The 16,414-nt window shown below is 36.2% G+C and overlaps 2 protein-coding genes across 2 annotated transcripts; both read left to right on the forward strand.

The window, feature by feature from the left end:
* Positions 1–11,461: 11,461 nt before the first annotated feature.
* LOC113503037 lies at positions 11,462–12,905 on the forward strand. Its single transcript, XM_026884829.1, has 3 exons — positions 11,462–11,804; positions 12,105–12,276; positions 12,654–12,905. Exons 1-3 carry the CDS (start codon positions 11,568–11,570, stop codon positions 12,890–12,892), a joined length of 648 nt encoding a protein of 215 aa, XP_026740630.1. The 5' UTR covers positions 11,462–11,567; the 3' UTR covers positions 12,893–12,905.
* Positions 12,906–13,116: 211 nt separating this feature from the next.
* On the forward strand, positions 13,117–16,074 carry LOC113503059. The gene is made up of 4 exons (XM_026884865.1): positions 13,117–14,050; positions 14,648–14,810; positions 15,297–15,424; positions 15,726–16,074. The coding sequence occupies exons 1-4, from the start codon at positions 13,718–13,720 to the stop codon at positions 15,897–15,899; spliced, it is 798 nt and encodes a 265-aa protein (XP_026740666.1). The 5' UTR covers positions 13,117–13,717; the 3' UTR covers positions 15,900–16,074.
* Positions 16,075–16,414: the final 340 nt, after the last annotated feature.

Here is a 16,414-nt window from a genome sequence, read left to right on the forward strand (position 1 = left end):
GCGCGCAGGTAGGCTGAATGAATTGTCACTGTCGGGCCCCTGACAGGCAGGGTTGACGCTTTGTGATACAAGATACGCGTAAAAAGTGTAGGGTTTTGTAGCTATTGATGTTTTTGATTAATTTATATTTAAACTTGTTTCATATTTTTAAATAATATGGCCGATATAAAGTTAACTTGCTTATATATTATGGGGATCAATTGTGTTATTTAATAATTACTCTTTTTTGGCTGTGTATAAATGCTTTACTACGTTAAATAATACCTAATATGTAGACGATAATCAGTCGCTGCACAGCTTCGTTCGTCGCATCTAGTGGGTCAAATTCAACATTCAATGCGGCGACGCGGACGTCCTCGAATAGGATAGCGAGACGGACTGCATGCATTTACAAGAAATAACATTCAAACAGGTTTAGAATACCAAACTATCTCACATAATCAACTCATAAAACTATAATCCATAATTCGAGCTTCAATAAATCATTAACACTTGCGTGGCAGCCCTAGCGCACAGGGTAATCTCTGCGCGTACGCAACACGGGTAGTCGGCGCGTGAGAACCGTTCACGCCGTGACGAATGTCACTCACGCATCGGCTGCAGTCTTAGGCAGTAGGCAAGGACACATATTTGTGTAATGAATGGTTACGATTAAAGATGCGATTTTGTGATGATTTTGTGCGATGAGTAATATATGTGTTATGCTGTAATGCAAAGGAAATGTTAGGTAAATCTTTACAATGAAAAAAATAACAATAATGAAACTAAACTATATAATATATGTCCCACTGCACAGGGCTTCTGAAAGGCGTAAGCATCGATAGCCTGTACCATAAAATGACTTTAATGAATTAATAGTTGAATCTAAATGAATCATTGGGCAGATACCTCTTCATACGTAAAGAAGCCTTAAACATGGATTCTGTTTCTGATTTTAAATCCAGGCTTTCTGATATTCTGAAAATCTGAAAATCTTACTGAAATTGGATTCAAACCTGCAACCTTGTGCATAGCTATCCGTTCATAGACCAAGTATCACGGTAAGTTAGAATTGGATGGGAAACCAGGCAAAGAGATAAGGTCTTAGTTTTTACCCAAAACTAAGACTACAATATATCTCCTTCCATTATTCATTATAAAAACAAACATACAAATAAGCATGTAACTATAAAACGCGCTTCAAGTAACAAGCGAAATATTCCTCGACATCTTTTCTATATTCTCTCAAGCCAACTTTTGGCCGTGGGTGCCGCTGCACCTCATCTTGCATCTGACGGCGGCTGCCAATCAAAAGGGCTTTAACCTAATCCTGGTTAGGATTAAGGAAAAAATAAACCCCCAGACCCCTCTGTCCTGCACAAGCGTTTACGCTTCACCGCTTTCGTTCTCAACACAAACTTTAACATGCACCTGGTAAAGTCCATTTTGAGCTATTTTGGATCTTACGTCTCCGTGATAAGGTTCTATTGTATCCAAGTAAGGTGTTTTGGATCCTGGTCGTATAAAGTTCGGCATTTGACGCTTGAGGTTTCGCGTTTGTAATGTAATTGTTGTATAAATGTATTGTTTGTTTTGTAAAGTTTTTGCCCGACTGACCAGGGAGGTGTAAAAATTGAGATTACTTTTTTTTAGTTGACGCACTGATGAAGATTCAGCACTTAAGATATATTTGTAAGCAGATACATTATATACGGATGAAACGGTGGAAAATAAAGCTTTATGACAAACGCGAAATGATATTGGCTTTTAAAATACAGATTAATGTATTCAGGTTCCAATGCCCCGTTAATTTTGATTATGTGGAGTTTTTATTGTCCGCATCTAGACTAGAATCGATTTCGAGTGATTTATTTCAATTTCAGCATGTTATTAGCTGGCTATTCAAAATGTAAATTCGAATTCTTGCTTAATAAGTGACAGAATTGTTTTTTTCACACCACAATTATTTGCGGCTCGATTCATCTTGGCAGAGTAAACAGAAAGGCTTGAGACACAATAGAGTACGATAGCATAGGAACCCGGGGTTCTGTTGAAAGCGAGTCTTATTCCCATCCCTATTCACTGTCAACTGTCAGTCAGGAGACCACCACTATCGAATTATCAGCAGATCAACGTAAGTACGATTTTACCTTCGCTTTCCGTGAACCCAACAATACAGGGATAAACCAACAATAAGGCGTCGAAATCCATACCTTTGCCACCTTTGTTATTCCGAAAAAAAAAACATTCCGGCAAAAGTTGCCAGACCGAAAAATAGAAAAGGACATCCAAAAACAGATTATGACAAGCCCTTGTTGTGTTTGTAAACATCGATAGAGCGATACAATAGCGATCGTAATGTGACACCTTCCTTGATTGGATGCCTATAAGTAGTTATAGATACCAGTTTCATTGTGGCAACACTTTGTGCTGATTGGCGGCAAAATAGGCAAATTGTTGACGTTTGGCGGCCTTAAATGGATACAGCTGCTTTAGAAAAAATTACGTTGTTAAATAATATTAGATAAATAGAGAAGATAGGCGGGTTCTATGCGGATTTATGGACGAATTGACAGGATAATGTTTAACAATATAGTAATTCGCATCGGAAATAAAATACGTTCTCAGTTGTGACGTAGGTATTTGGGGTCCCGATTATTCAATGATGGATATTATTCATGTATATAGATTTACCTATAAATTATATAATGGTAATTTATAGGTAAAATATATATTTTAAAAGTGTTCTTAGGTGCATAACGTTTTTCATAAAAATACACCCCATCTATATTGTGGTTTCTGACTACGGCATCTCATTTGCCTGGTTTTCCCAAGGAGGTTTTACGTTTTAACATTTTCTTTTAATATCGCAAAGCCGTATATAAAACAATAAAGATTCAAAATAGAAACGTATTTTTTCTTTTTGTTAAGTTGCACATGGCATCCTGAAATTATCTACATTATTTAAAGTTCAGCCGGGTAAATAAGCATTTTTAAATGTCATTGGCAACGGATTAAAAAATATACGTTCATAAAATTGTTCGTTTACGGTCAATGTAATGTTTGAATCCTTGAAATTAAATACCGATTAAATGATCTAACTGTACGATTGTTTTACAACAGACATTTGGCGCTGGCCACACACGTTGAGGTACTCATACAAACAATTACGGTCATTCGATGGTGACTATCCATCCATAGACAATGAGCTTTTGTTCATGGAAATGTTCTAAGAGTTTGCTAAACTTGTCTTTGGTATGGTATCTTACTGCCCCTCTTGGGATTTGAATTTAGAATTTCAAGTCGGATAACGACAAAATATTTTTTCGTTTACCATGTTTGATTATTGCGAATGAACTTTTAGTCCTTTTTTTGATAATTGTTTTTATAAGACTGTTACTAGCTCCTTTTTGACGATGTTTACTTTAATTATTCTTACACATTTTTTCCTTAAATTTTGTACCTTATTACATAATTATACAAAATTTTGAGTATGACCCGGTATTGCTTTTATTTCCTCTTAAACGAAATCAACCCTTATTATAACATAATTTATTTATCAACCTTCGCAGACTTGAGTTCGGAGTAAACCCATACGGGCCGCAAAGTTTTTAATTTGAATAACAAACCTATTAGAAAATACCTGTGCCTACGAAATTCGGAACTCTCGACATCAAAGTGTCAAAACAGTTTGAAATTTCGAATACCTATCTCCGGCGCGTTTGTTTCCCATTTTGTTTATAAATAATTAATGTTTAAGTTGTAAATTGAAACGTATTCATTTAATAAGGTGTATGATTTGGGTTTCTTGATCTATTTTTCATTTAACAATAGTCACATCTACATTTATATTAGAGTGCAATACTAAAAAAAAAATCAGCTTATAAACCTAAGCCCTAAATAAAAACTCTTCTGGAGGTAACCTCTTAGGTCGCTACTTGTAAAGTCAGACATTTTTAGGTTATGTTCCAGTCATTGTACATTGATTAAACCTTACTTACTTCATAACCGTCATATTTCCTAAAAGAAAGTCTCTTTTCGATAAACATTTGTTTTTATCATTTCCACACGATTGATTTTTTCCATCCGTAGAAACCTGGGTCTCCACCACCACGCGAGCTCCATCTCTCTTTAATAACTGTAATAAAATTACTATAGGGACCGGTGGTAGAGCATATTACCGGCTGATATGCTCGTATTATTTGTCCAATCTTCACAATTCTATGTATCTCTTATCGTGCGGGTATATAAGCCATTTACTACCTCATACCTCTATTCATTAATGCCATTTAGATCAGCGTACGGAACATAGATTTAGACTTAGAGTAAGATCTCTTTTTTTCGTAGTATTCGTTCGATTAAAAACTATCATGCGAGGATTATTAGTTTCGTAGTACATACGTTATATAAGATTCTAAAACTGTTCAATAAACGATCTAGTGCCGTACACTTTAGCTAAAGAAAAACAAATCAGGTAACAAACAACGTTGAGGGTACCTAAAAATGTATATGTTACCGAAAAATTAGGTCTAAAGAAAACAAAGATTAATTTTCACAGTCATTTCAGCGATGAATATAAAAACATAGATGTGATGTGAAAAAAAAAGACTCCATCCAATCCCAAGAACATTTGCGAAGTGAACGAGAGTTGCTTAGTCGGTGGAATATCGGTAGCATGCAAAATTTTGTTCTGGCCACTCTCAGTACTAATGATCGGCGTGCAGATACGGACCGCCCCGGCCCTGCTAGGGCTGCCACGGAGCTACAGGGTGATACTGGGTTGAGGGAGTAGAGTAGATGAGGAGATTTTGACTGGTAAGTGGAATTGTTGAAGTTAATTATTGTTTTATGATGGTGTGATAGATTGTAGCTTGAAGAAATGATGTGGAATGGAGTGTTGATTGTTTTTTTTGCTACTTTGTGTCAATATAGGTCGTTCAAAATCTTTGTTGATTGCGGACCTTCAAGAGATTGTGCTAAACCTACTTTTAGGACGCGTAAAACAAAATGTTCACTCCATTTGGCAACTCTTTTCCCACCACCCATACTTTATTTGCCCACTTCATTATCACCAACAATCTCTCTAACAAGACCTTAAGCTTTCTCCTATTATTTGCCGAAATACTGAACTAAATAAATAACAACACAATCACAAAAACAAAGTTGGTAACATTTTTCCCAACAGGCAACCCTACACCCCGGCGTCTAGATTCTGTAATGAAGCAATTTAAATGCATGAGGCAGGGCGAGAGACGCGATGGTGGGGGGAGAACCAATCATAAATCAAGAACGTAACGGCTTCACTTACACTTCTGAATATAAACCTTATGACAAAGCAATAGAACTGAATTTTGCTTGACGAAAAATGGTGGATATGCCATTTTGTGCCAAGTTTCCAGTAGTAGGTATGGATCATAGTGGCTGCGCGGGGTAAGTACGGTATATCTCTGCAGGTAGAGGATTATGGGAGGGTACGGAACTACAAGGCGAAAATGTTTCCCCAACTTATTCGGAATGAAAGGAAAAGTCGCGGGGAAAGTGATATCAGTTTGGTTTGTAACTACGTATGTTATTTTGGAGGTCCGGACCTTGATTGGATACTCGTGGTCCAGATTGGAAATGCCTTTATTACTTCGCCTGATAAGGGATTAGGTTGTGCGGATAAGAAACCTGTTTAATTTGAACTGCTTTCTTGTAATTTGGTTTTGTGACACTGTTCTTAGTTGTCGAAGATTTAATGGAAGTTTGACCAATTTTCGGGTTATCATGGGAGTGTAGTAGGAACTGAAAGATACTTAAGTAGATAGTTCAATCAATTTCTTTGATAAAACTTTATTTTTTGTAAGTTTTTCACAGGACAATGCGTTTTTCAATTATTTGATGGCAATAATCAGCAACTCTGTTTATTTTTGCATGTATTAAGTGGTTTTAACGAACGAAACATTTTAATTTTGGCACAAAAAAAACGCATAACGCATGTCTAAGTCATACTTAGATGACTGAAAAAAAAGCAGAACTATCTCGAGAAAAACTTTTCGAATAACAATGAAGATAGATAAATCTGGACTTTTGATTTCATACGAAAAGTTAAAAAATAGCAAGACACTTACCGTTTGCAGAACAATCACAATATCTATACTAATATATAAAGCTGAAGAGTTTGTTTGTTTGAACGCGCTAATCTCAGGAACTACTGGCCCAAATTGAAAAATTCTTTTTGTGTTGAATAGACCATTCATCGAGGAAGGCTTTAGGCTATATAAAATCACGCTGCGACTAATAGAAGCGAAGATACAATGGAAAATGTGAAAATATCAGGGCAGGTATAAATCATAACTCTTCTACCCACGGGGACGAAGTCGCGGGCAACAGCTAGTGTATGATAAGTGTGTTCCATTTTGCGCATGCACGGATGTGCTATCGGATGTGTGTACAATATGTACGTTTTGTATACAAATCAACTCAATATAATAAACTAAATAACACAGAACAAGTATACTTTACGGTCTAGCTTGTCAGAATAAAAAATCAAGAAAAGTACAATATGTCTTCTGTTACTTAGCAACCATAGAATGTTGTGTCGAATTTCATACTTTTTAGATTTCAGAAGCCCAAAGATCTGTTTAGTACCTTTGCCCTTTTTACTTCAAAGATGTGTATCATGATCGTGAAAACAGCCGGTACATTCTCAGCCTACATAAATAATATTTTAATTACTTCGACATACTTCTATAGAAATAATCTAATTCGATTTTAATTTATGCCACTACTAATTAGTGAAATTAATTGAAATAGGCGTTGTATATAAATTTAATCTATATTTTCCATTTATGATGATTAGAAATTATCACGATTAATTTTAATGTGTGATTTGCAATAATAAATTAAAGATTGGATTTTTGGAGTAGATATATTTATGCTGAATGAATATTTTTTAGAAAATATAAAGATTAATGGTTGAGTTTATGAAGTTTATACGTTTCGGAATAATACTTATTATAAGATGTATTGAACTTAATCTATATTCATAAACGAAATTTGCGTTATCACTTATTGTACCTCAAGAACAGTTGTCACGAATTTTCTAAGGTTGGTAGCCAGGTTTGTTCCGAATTAGCTTAAAGATTAACAAACAATTTAGCAATTATTCTGGAATTCATAAATTTTATTTTTGAGCAACGTTGAAATCTAAATTGACATCTTTAAAACTACTATGGCTAACTGGCTGGTACTTTTATATAAATGTACGGTTTACGGTTAAGTTGCACGGTTACGGGAGTAGCTCCTGAACCACACCATTATCAGTTCAAAGGTCAGTGAAAACTACTCTTTAATAGACGGTGCCAGCTACTGTGCTAAAAACAAAAGCAATACAAGTGCTACCGTATCCCAAATCCCGTATCTTTATGAAACCTACCAACCTACATGGTTTAAGACAAGATCAAAAGTCACTCGTACACAGGAGCTACAATAGGTAAGTCAAAAACAGTCAGACTCCTTCCGATCCATTAATATCGAGGAGCGCCAATTTATATCCATTCCGAGAGCCCTCCAGTGACGTCACTCCTAGCTTGATTGAACCGCCTTCAACTGGTTTAGGGCTGTCAAAGATTTGTGGTGGGAAAGTTGAATGGATCGTGTGAGAAAATGTTGCTGGAGATGAATTGGGTCTTGGTAGCTACGAACATTCGCAAAAAATAATCGAATTCCTCCGTTAGATAGATTTCCGATAATATAACATTATTCTTGAGTTCTACTACTTGCATATTCGTTTAGAGTGTCAGTAAATTTGTTGAATATTAGCAATAAACTGTTAGAATATAATATATTTACATTATTTACATTATGCCACTGTTATTGCAAACTTGTCTTCCTGCCGCGAATTGCGCTGAGAAAAATCCTTCTATTTGACGATATCTCTGGCTCAAAGATTTATTTTTTAATTGATATTTTTTTCTGGTGTCTGTGCCAACCCTACATGCGCCGCTGGCGTGGCGTGCGCGTGACACTCACTGTTCACATCGTCTCACCTGACCGGGGCGCTCTGTTTTTGAACGGCTAATCGATTCCTGCGGTCCCATTCTTGCGACGTAATGTACTACGTACCTACCCTGTTTACATGTGGTTAGGATGTCAAATTAGTTTGGTTATGTTAGGTTTATACACGGTGATTTTTAGTCGTCTTACAAAAGGAGCCCAGTTCATGTATCCGACGTAAAATACACATAGGCGCGATTTTTTTTTATCATCAACTAAGACAATAAATACGAAGAAAAATTAAAAAAGAAATATCTGAAAATACTCTTAAAATTGATAAAAACGCCGCCGCCCGCGCCCCTCACCATTGTTACAAGGCTCGGACCGCGCTCGCAACAGAGCTGTGTTTCTAAAAAACTACGAATTGCATCATAATATTGAATAAAAATAGCATTTTTTTTTTTCAAATCTCATAAATACCTATTTTTTTATCATGAACGTGTTCTAGTCATTGGATACATGAACTGGGCTGCTTTTGTAAGACGACTAAAAAATCACGGTGTATTAGTCATCGTTTCATTAAAGGTATTCATTATTACGTGTGTGTGTGTGAAGTGGCACCCTTTATTTACTGCTAGTAGATTATACAAGGCTGGTTAATGGTGGTGATCTAAATGTCGTGGTGGCCTTGCCGTACTTTGTACGGATTTGTTTGTAGGTTCGATCCCGAAAACTAGAATTTTCAAAGTCATATGCACTTTCTTTAGTATTCTAAAACTAGAGACAAACGGTGAAGGAAGACATGTATTTCAAATATTGGAATCTGAAATCGCTGACCCGGACTGACCTAGGGTGATGATCAATGCTCAAACTTTTCCTATATGGGAAGAGGCCCATGAACAGTAGTGGGATATTGACTGTTAAAATGTACGTGTGTTAGGTGTGTTTAGAATAGAAATCTGTTGTAGGAAATACTGTTAAATTTTGTAGAAAATATTAAAGTTGACAACTGTCACTGTGCAAAAAAATCTAACACTTGCATTTTACAACCATATCTTGTACCCTATTTACTTAAAAGTTTGACCACATCGACAGAAGACAGTACCTATAAAAGTTCACATACAACCAGTAGCTATAACTCCTGCTTCCTCCTAACCACTATTTAGCCAACATTTTTAATCAGGCCTACAAAATCCAATCATAACAGTTGACTACCGTGAGTTGAACCTACTCAGGCCAGCCCACCGCCATTAATGGCAATAAATAAGAACGTGAAATTCCGTAGCCGGGTCATGGCGTGTATGCTGTGAACCTCATTTGTTTTAAAAGAGGCGTAACTCAACCGACCACCGATCCGTATCTCCACATACGGGGAATTGGTAGGCGGAATTATATTACAGGCAGTTTCGTTCAGTGACAGAAGGCGATGCCTGTTACGTATGCTATGTACGCCTACTGCGATTGTAGAAAAAAGATTTGATTAGGAGTTTTTTTTAATGGTTCCTGGGGTTTGTGGTCAAAACAAGTAATTAACAGAGCTGTAGAATGGGAATAAACATACCGCTTGTTGTTTTATTTTTAGGATGAAGTAACTTAAAGGGTAGGTAAAATGGGACAGTAATACTACTACTCCGTTGTCTGTCCTTATGTTACGAGGCTGTATCTCATGAACCATGATAGTTTATGCCTTAAGCAGTTGTTTTTTTTTTACAGATTAATATCATCGTCCCTTATCATTATTGAATATTGCAATAATGATAAGGGACGCCTCGCGAGCAAGGGCGACTCCTACATGTCCGATTTTTTAAATAGCTCTTAGAAGGCCTTTCTCTTACTGGGGAATTTGTAGCATGGCATGCAAACTTTTTGTATGCAATGTATACAAATTTTATATCAATAGAAATTATCCAATTACCCATAAAAATAATTGCCAACTTTGGTCATCGAAAAGTGTGCTTAATTAGAAAAAAATCGTTACTTGACTTATAAAGCAAATGATAAAGTAGCGACAATTCATCGTCAAACTTATCTTAAAATAATCAAAATTGAATTGGAATTCAATCCTATATCATTGGCTGAAATACTAATCGCTAAAGGTAAGCTTACTAATTTAAACATGCACCTGCATAAAGATAGCTGGATGCAGGTTCTTAAGCCACTCTTCTGATGCTTCACCAAGAAATCATTCAAAAAGAAAACTTGCGTCAATTAAAAAAGCATTCACCATCCATTGCGGAGTAGCAAAGAAAATGCTTTGTTCCAAAAAGGTTTGAGCACGCAATGTATAACAACCATTGCGTTAAAGGAGGTTTGAAGTGAAGCTTGATGGTAAGGCAAGATCCTTATATCTTCAGCACGTATAAGGCGGAACTCAAAACGATGGGCGTTCTTGATTTATGTTATAAATGTTAGTGGAGCCACCTTCTCCAAGAACCGGTTGCATTGCTACCAAGTACCTGCTCCCAAGTACTTGCTCCAACTGGATTATATAATTAAGGATGTACCGATGTATATAATATATGTTCCGTGGGATGAGACAAACGATGGTAAGAACAGATTATACTCTAAGAACCATGAGTTCTGTGCTTTTTTTTATTGGGTCTAGCTCGCAATACATGCCCGTCATTGTAACTCGTGTAAGCCAGGATCTACAATTAAACCAACGAAAACCACCGAAACACTTAAGTTCGGTATGTCCTAGGGGGAACAATGAAATTAATCAGAAATAGTAAAAAGAGTAAGAATAAATTGTTCCACTTCCCTCCATAGCAAGAGGGATGAGTCCTGTGCTGTGTAGTATGCTTTCTTTTACTTTTCTTAATGTTTATTGACTTATTTTAGATTCAAAAAGAAATCATGACATTGTCACTAATTTATCAATGTTTCTTGTAAGATAGAAAGAGTGATTCCGCTTCTATATTTTTTGAAAAAATCTGGTTCTTATTATTTCTTCTAAAGCTCTTTATTCTACTAAAGCTTATTAGGTATTTCAAAATCTTGACCGTTTTTCTGATTTAATAAGATTATAAAAACTAGTTGCACTATTAAAATCACAACGATATTCTTATTATTTCCTCTTATTATGATAGACATTTTTCCTCTATTCTTCACTGAATACATAAGAGGTCGTTTTTCGACTCGTTCTTATTTGCATATGGGTCACCACTTGTGACAGTGGTTTATACACGCTGAACCACTAAAACACTTTTCCAACGAAAATAGAAGATAGATCTTCTTTAACCTGTTAAGATTAAATCTTAGAACTGACTATGCAATGTTTACGTATTTACTTCAGCAATAATTTTCTTAAATACGTTATCGTTGTTTTAAATACTAATGCACTGATACTTTCACGGTCATCACAAATGACTAAACCACAAAGATAGGTGTTTACCCTACAGCTTCCTCAACCATGTACAACACGAGATCCAGTTTAAAAACCGTATCACAGCAGTCAAGGATGTTCATTACAAAACATAGACCGTTTGATCTCATAGACTCGTCTGTCAAGCCTGGGAAAAAACGATTAGCGAGTAGCAACGGCCAAACATAAACGTCTCATTGTTAGTCTTTATAACGGGACCTATTTCACATGAAATTCTAGTGGCACGATGGAACTCTTCAAGATAATACGTGCTTTGGTCCTAATAGTACCAGCTTTGGCAACGGAATTGCAATTAAAACCGGCGTTGAATAAGTCAGGGACGGAAATTTGTGATAGGTTGACTCAGGAACCATTTTTTGAGACGGAAATGGTGGTTGGGAAACCATGGAGGATCTACTACGCTTGGAACATGATGTTGGAGCATAAATGCATGGATATGACATTCAAAAATGCTACGCCAATGGTGAGTTTTGTTTTTTCGTTCTAACTATCTTTACTAGAAGAGTTCTAATACAGTGCTATAAATTATTTTTTTTCAGACTTCGAAAGTGATTTTGTTTAAATCAAATTTTCAGTTTGCAGTTTTGGAAGTATGACATCAGACTACATAGCTGCAATAATACCTATTACTTAAAGATGTAGAGAACAGGGTAAAATTAGCAAAAGCCTTGTTCAGCTATTCACGGGGTTGATTGATGGAAGAAGTGGTGATAAGATCCTTCAACTCACTGACTCTTAAATTTGTATATTTCATCTTTGATAGATCATCAACCGGGTCTGGAATGACATGTACGAGTATCTGGAGACCCAGCCCTACTGGGATGCTGCCACGCTGCTGGTGTCCATGGGGAGGGCCCGGCATGAGATGCTGCTGTTCGCAGACCAGGGAGCCGCGGGTCGGTTCATCGGAGTCCCTAATGTTGTGAGGGATGGGAGTAAGTTGATGTTGTACTTCATTTGTGGATACTGTACCTATGTAAATACTGGAGACGGTATAAAACATTGTTGTTCTTATCGTAAAGTATGATGAATTAAGTGCACAAAAAATAAAACTTCATGCGACGATGGTTAATTCTCAAAACAATGTTTACCTCTTAGAGATTTTTGCTTATTACGGAAAGAGGCCTAGCTGCGACACCAATGTGAGAGGACAAAAAAGAAAAGTCCTTTTCTCTGTCTGCATTAAAACATTTTTTTTTTCTTGCCAAGCCCCAAGAGCTCAAAAAATGCTGAAACACGTAGATGTTTGTTCGTTTAAAACACTCGACAACGATTTGAACACCCATTTTTTCAACACCACCTTTCATTCCAGACATAACGCCATCAAAAAAATCAGTCCCACTTCTAAAGTTCCACATGAAACTGATCCACGAAGGCCGGTTCCTCCTGATGTCAGATTGCCAGATCGGAGTGACGACACTGTCGGCCCGGACCCACCCCATGCCCTACAGGGCCGACATTGGCGGCGTCGTGTCCTACCTGAACTTCGGAGATGGTTTCCATGCCTGCGTCAATGACAGAAATAAGAATGAACTTGTTGGTGCGCAATAAACGATTGAGTGTTTTCTGTTTTTTTTTGTTTTTGACGATGGAATCTATACTATTTTTATATGATAAAGCTGAAGAGTTTGATTGTTTGAACTCGCTAATCTCAGGAACTATTGGTCCGAATTGAAAAATCATTTCTTGTGTTGAATAGACCATTTATCAAGGAAGGCTGTAAGCTATATAACATCATGCTGTGACTAATATTAGCAGAGATACAATGGAAAATGTGGAAAAAACGGGGAAAATTATTCATCTTTGAGGGCTTCCGTTGCGTGCGCTGTGAAAACGAGATCTTCTAACTACGTGGACGAAGTCGCGGGCAACAACTAATTTTTGATAGGATTTTGTTTCTTAGAGAAATTTGGTTATTTTAAAGAAAGACGTCTTTGCTCTCGTCTTTTCCAATGTTAGTATGCTATGATTCCAGAGAGGGTGTAACTGAACTGCTGCAAAATTTGAGCAAATTAAAAAATTAATAATACTTGCTACAGCACACATATTTCACAGCGAACGAATAATATATCACATGGCACGACACTGTTTATTAAAATACGTTTCATTTCAGTAATGAGAGTAAGAACAGTCGGATACATTAAAAACAAACAAATTGTTTATGTAACGAAATCGATATTAAACAGCAGTTCTCAAAACAATGTAGCCGTATATAAATCAAGGTTTAGTATTGTTCCACTTATTAATTATTCAGTAATAAGTGCAACAATATTAAAAACAATTGCAGTGAAAAAAAGAAAAAAGAGTTTAGTGCAAGTAGAAAAGTTTTAGTGCTTAAAAAAAAAACAATTTACCTAACCAAGAATAAAAACATGAATGAATAAAAAAAGCCAGGAGAAGAATAAAGTTTTTATTGAAATAAATACTCATTTTAAGAACGTTACGTTCGTAAAAAACAAAATGAGTAAGCTAATAATAAGCTGGCAGTTAATTACTTTTATATTTTTTCTTCTGGTTCGAGAAAATTCCGGCCAAAACTTTGAATACCAAAACATAAGTATTGATAATAACACCTCGTGTGAGGAGTTTGTGACCAACTACACTTTCAATCCCGAGACCGTGGTCGACATCGACTGGACCATTTTCTACTTCTGGAATCATAATTTTGAAGAAACTTATACCATCAAATTCAGTATTCCAACTAAAACGGTAAATATACTTAAACGCTTATGATTGTCAGTCTCTCGGTATTGAGCATTTTGTTTCCGGGAAGATTAAGTCAGGGACAATACTCTCGATTTTTATTCTGCGTACATAAATATTCCTATATTTACTAAATTTTACTATCCAAATCACGTCTTGTCTGAATATTTGGCGGAAGACCTATTTCCAGAAATATATCCGTGTTTAGTTTCTATACCATGACCAACTTGGAACAGTGTCTTACAATGGAAGCGTAAAGGGCAGAAACTCCATTTGTTAGATTTGGAAATGAACTTAAAAAAAGGTTCAACGATCTTGGTGTGTCTTTTTGATAAAAAACTCAGTTTAAAACAAAACGCGATTAAAAACCAATGTAAATCACAATAAGAATACCGAATCAAATATAATATCTACTGAAATATATCAGTCGTTTATTTATTTCAATACGCATTTGTATAAAAAGACCAAGATTAACCTGTTTTAAGAACCTAAACAAATGAGGTTTCATCAGAATATTCTGCATCTCCATGCATCACATATCCACACCGAGGAATCTTCTGCTTCTGAAGGTCATTAATCATAACTAATGGTGTTACCTTTCAGTTGATAGATCGGTTCAGAGTGGAATTAGACGACAAGATGAAGCCTCCTGTCAACTGGAGCAACGCGGAGCTGTTCATGGAAACCTCCATCGACTTCAGTGGACTGTTCATCAGGACTAACGTATCCGGAATATTCATCATCATACCGTCTCTTGCTTTTGAATGTGCGTAAGATTTGTTCTTTGTTTTTCCTTTGAGCCCAAAAAATGCGGTCCTATATTAATCTGAATATAAAATGCAAATAATCGGTTAAGAGCGAGTGGGTCTTGCGATACTGAGGGTTACTTCGCTCGCTCGCTCGCGCTGCGAATCGGCTAGAGAAAAATAAATCGGTTGGGTGACAAGTAAATTTGATCAAGCCCACAAATTCGGGACCTGATATTTATTCGTAGTATTTGTTGAGAAAGCGGCGACAGAAATACATCATCTGACCAAATTATAACTGTCGAACTATTGCGGTCATGAAATACAGCCTGATGACAGAGAGACCGATGGACAGACAGACGGACAGGGGTCCATCTTCGATCCTCTTCTTCAGTTTTTTTCCTTCGGGTACGGATCCCCTTACAGCTATAATCACAAAAGTGAATTGCTACAGAACAACTAATCTCGTCATCGAACTACGTCCTATTTTTCACATCATTTTTTAGATGAAGACACTCCTCAGCTGTTATTCAGCCTAAAGTACGTGCAGCCAAACTACCTCGGGATCCTGAACTGCAAGTACCGCCTGTGCTATGCCCTGGCACCAGTCGACAGAATGCCAGACCATCATTTGGTAAGAGTGAACAAGAAACTTCTGTTCCAAAAGATTATGTGGAAATCAGTTTTTTAAATAATATTATGTACGAATAGATGTGGTAAAGGTCACAGCATTTGTGTTATTCACGAATACTTGTTCGAAACCTTTGTGTCTTAATCCATTTGACTTGAATGTTTGTAAAACAAGACCCAAGCATAAAATTTCTTACCTCTTACTTAGCTTATTAACATCCCGCTTGAGAAAATAGTATGATTGCATTACCTTTTTCTTAAGGCCTTTCAACCTTATCCACCCTGTATCTTACACTTATTTATAGTTGGAGCAAGAAGCAAAGAAGCTGGGTTTCCATAGCAACTTCGGGAGAACCCACACGGCGATCATTCCTCCCCCACCCAAGTTGATGCCGCCCCCTGATGACAGACTGTTGGACGATGATGATGAAGACGAGCATTTGGAACTTATAAACAGCGAGAATTTGCAGTTATTCTAACTTTCATATAATGTAACCATCTGTAGACAAGCGCGATAGCTGGAGTTGTAAGGAATGCAAAAATTACTCATAAAGAATTAGGCAATAGATTGTCATTTAGTTTCTTATAGCGTCTTAATGATGTAACTTTTAATTTTCATTTATTAATATGTATAAAAAGAATAGTGTTAGAAATATATTAAAATACAATAATATTTATATAATCTAGAATATGATATTAAATAGAAATATGCCAATTTAATTGCTTAAGTTTTACGAGTATAAATAAACTATGAGTAAGCGATGATGAATTGAAATCAATGCAAGTAGTAATAGTTCTTGTAAAAATAAATAGATGGATAAATATTACGTTTTCAATCAACAAATTCTTCAAACCCTGTGTCATTATGTTGCATATCTGTTCTTGTCACCTATATAAGGTCACGAAAATATAAAGGTTTTCAGAGACAACCTAAGAGCCGAATAAATGTTTCCTATACTAAATCTATTAATTATTATAAATTGTAACGCGCCTA

The sequence above is a fragment of the Trichoplusia ni genome, chromosome 18 (assembly GCF_003590095.1).
Source record: "Trichoplusia ni isolate ovarian cell line Hi5 chromosome 18, tn1, whole genome shotgun sequence".
NCBI classification, from domain to species: Eukaryota; Metazoa; Arthropoda; class Insecta; order Lepidoptera; family Noctuidae; genus Trichoplusia; species Trichoplusia ni.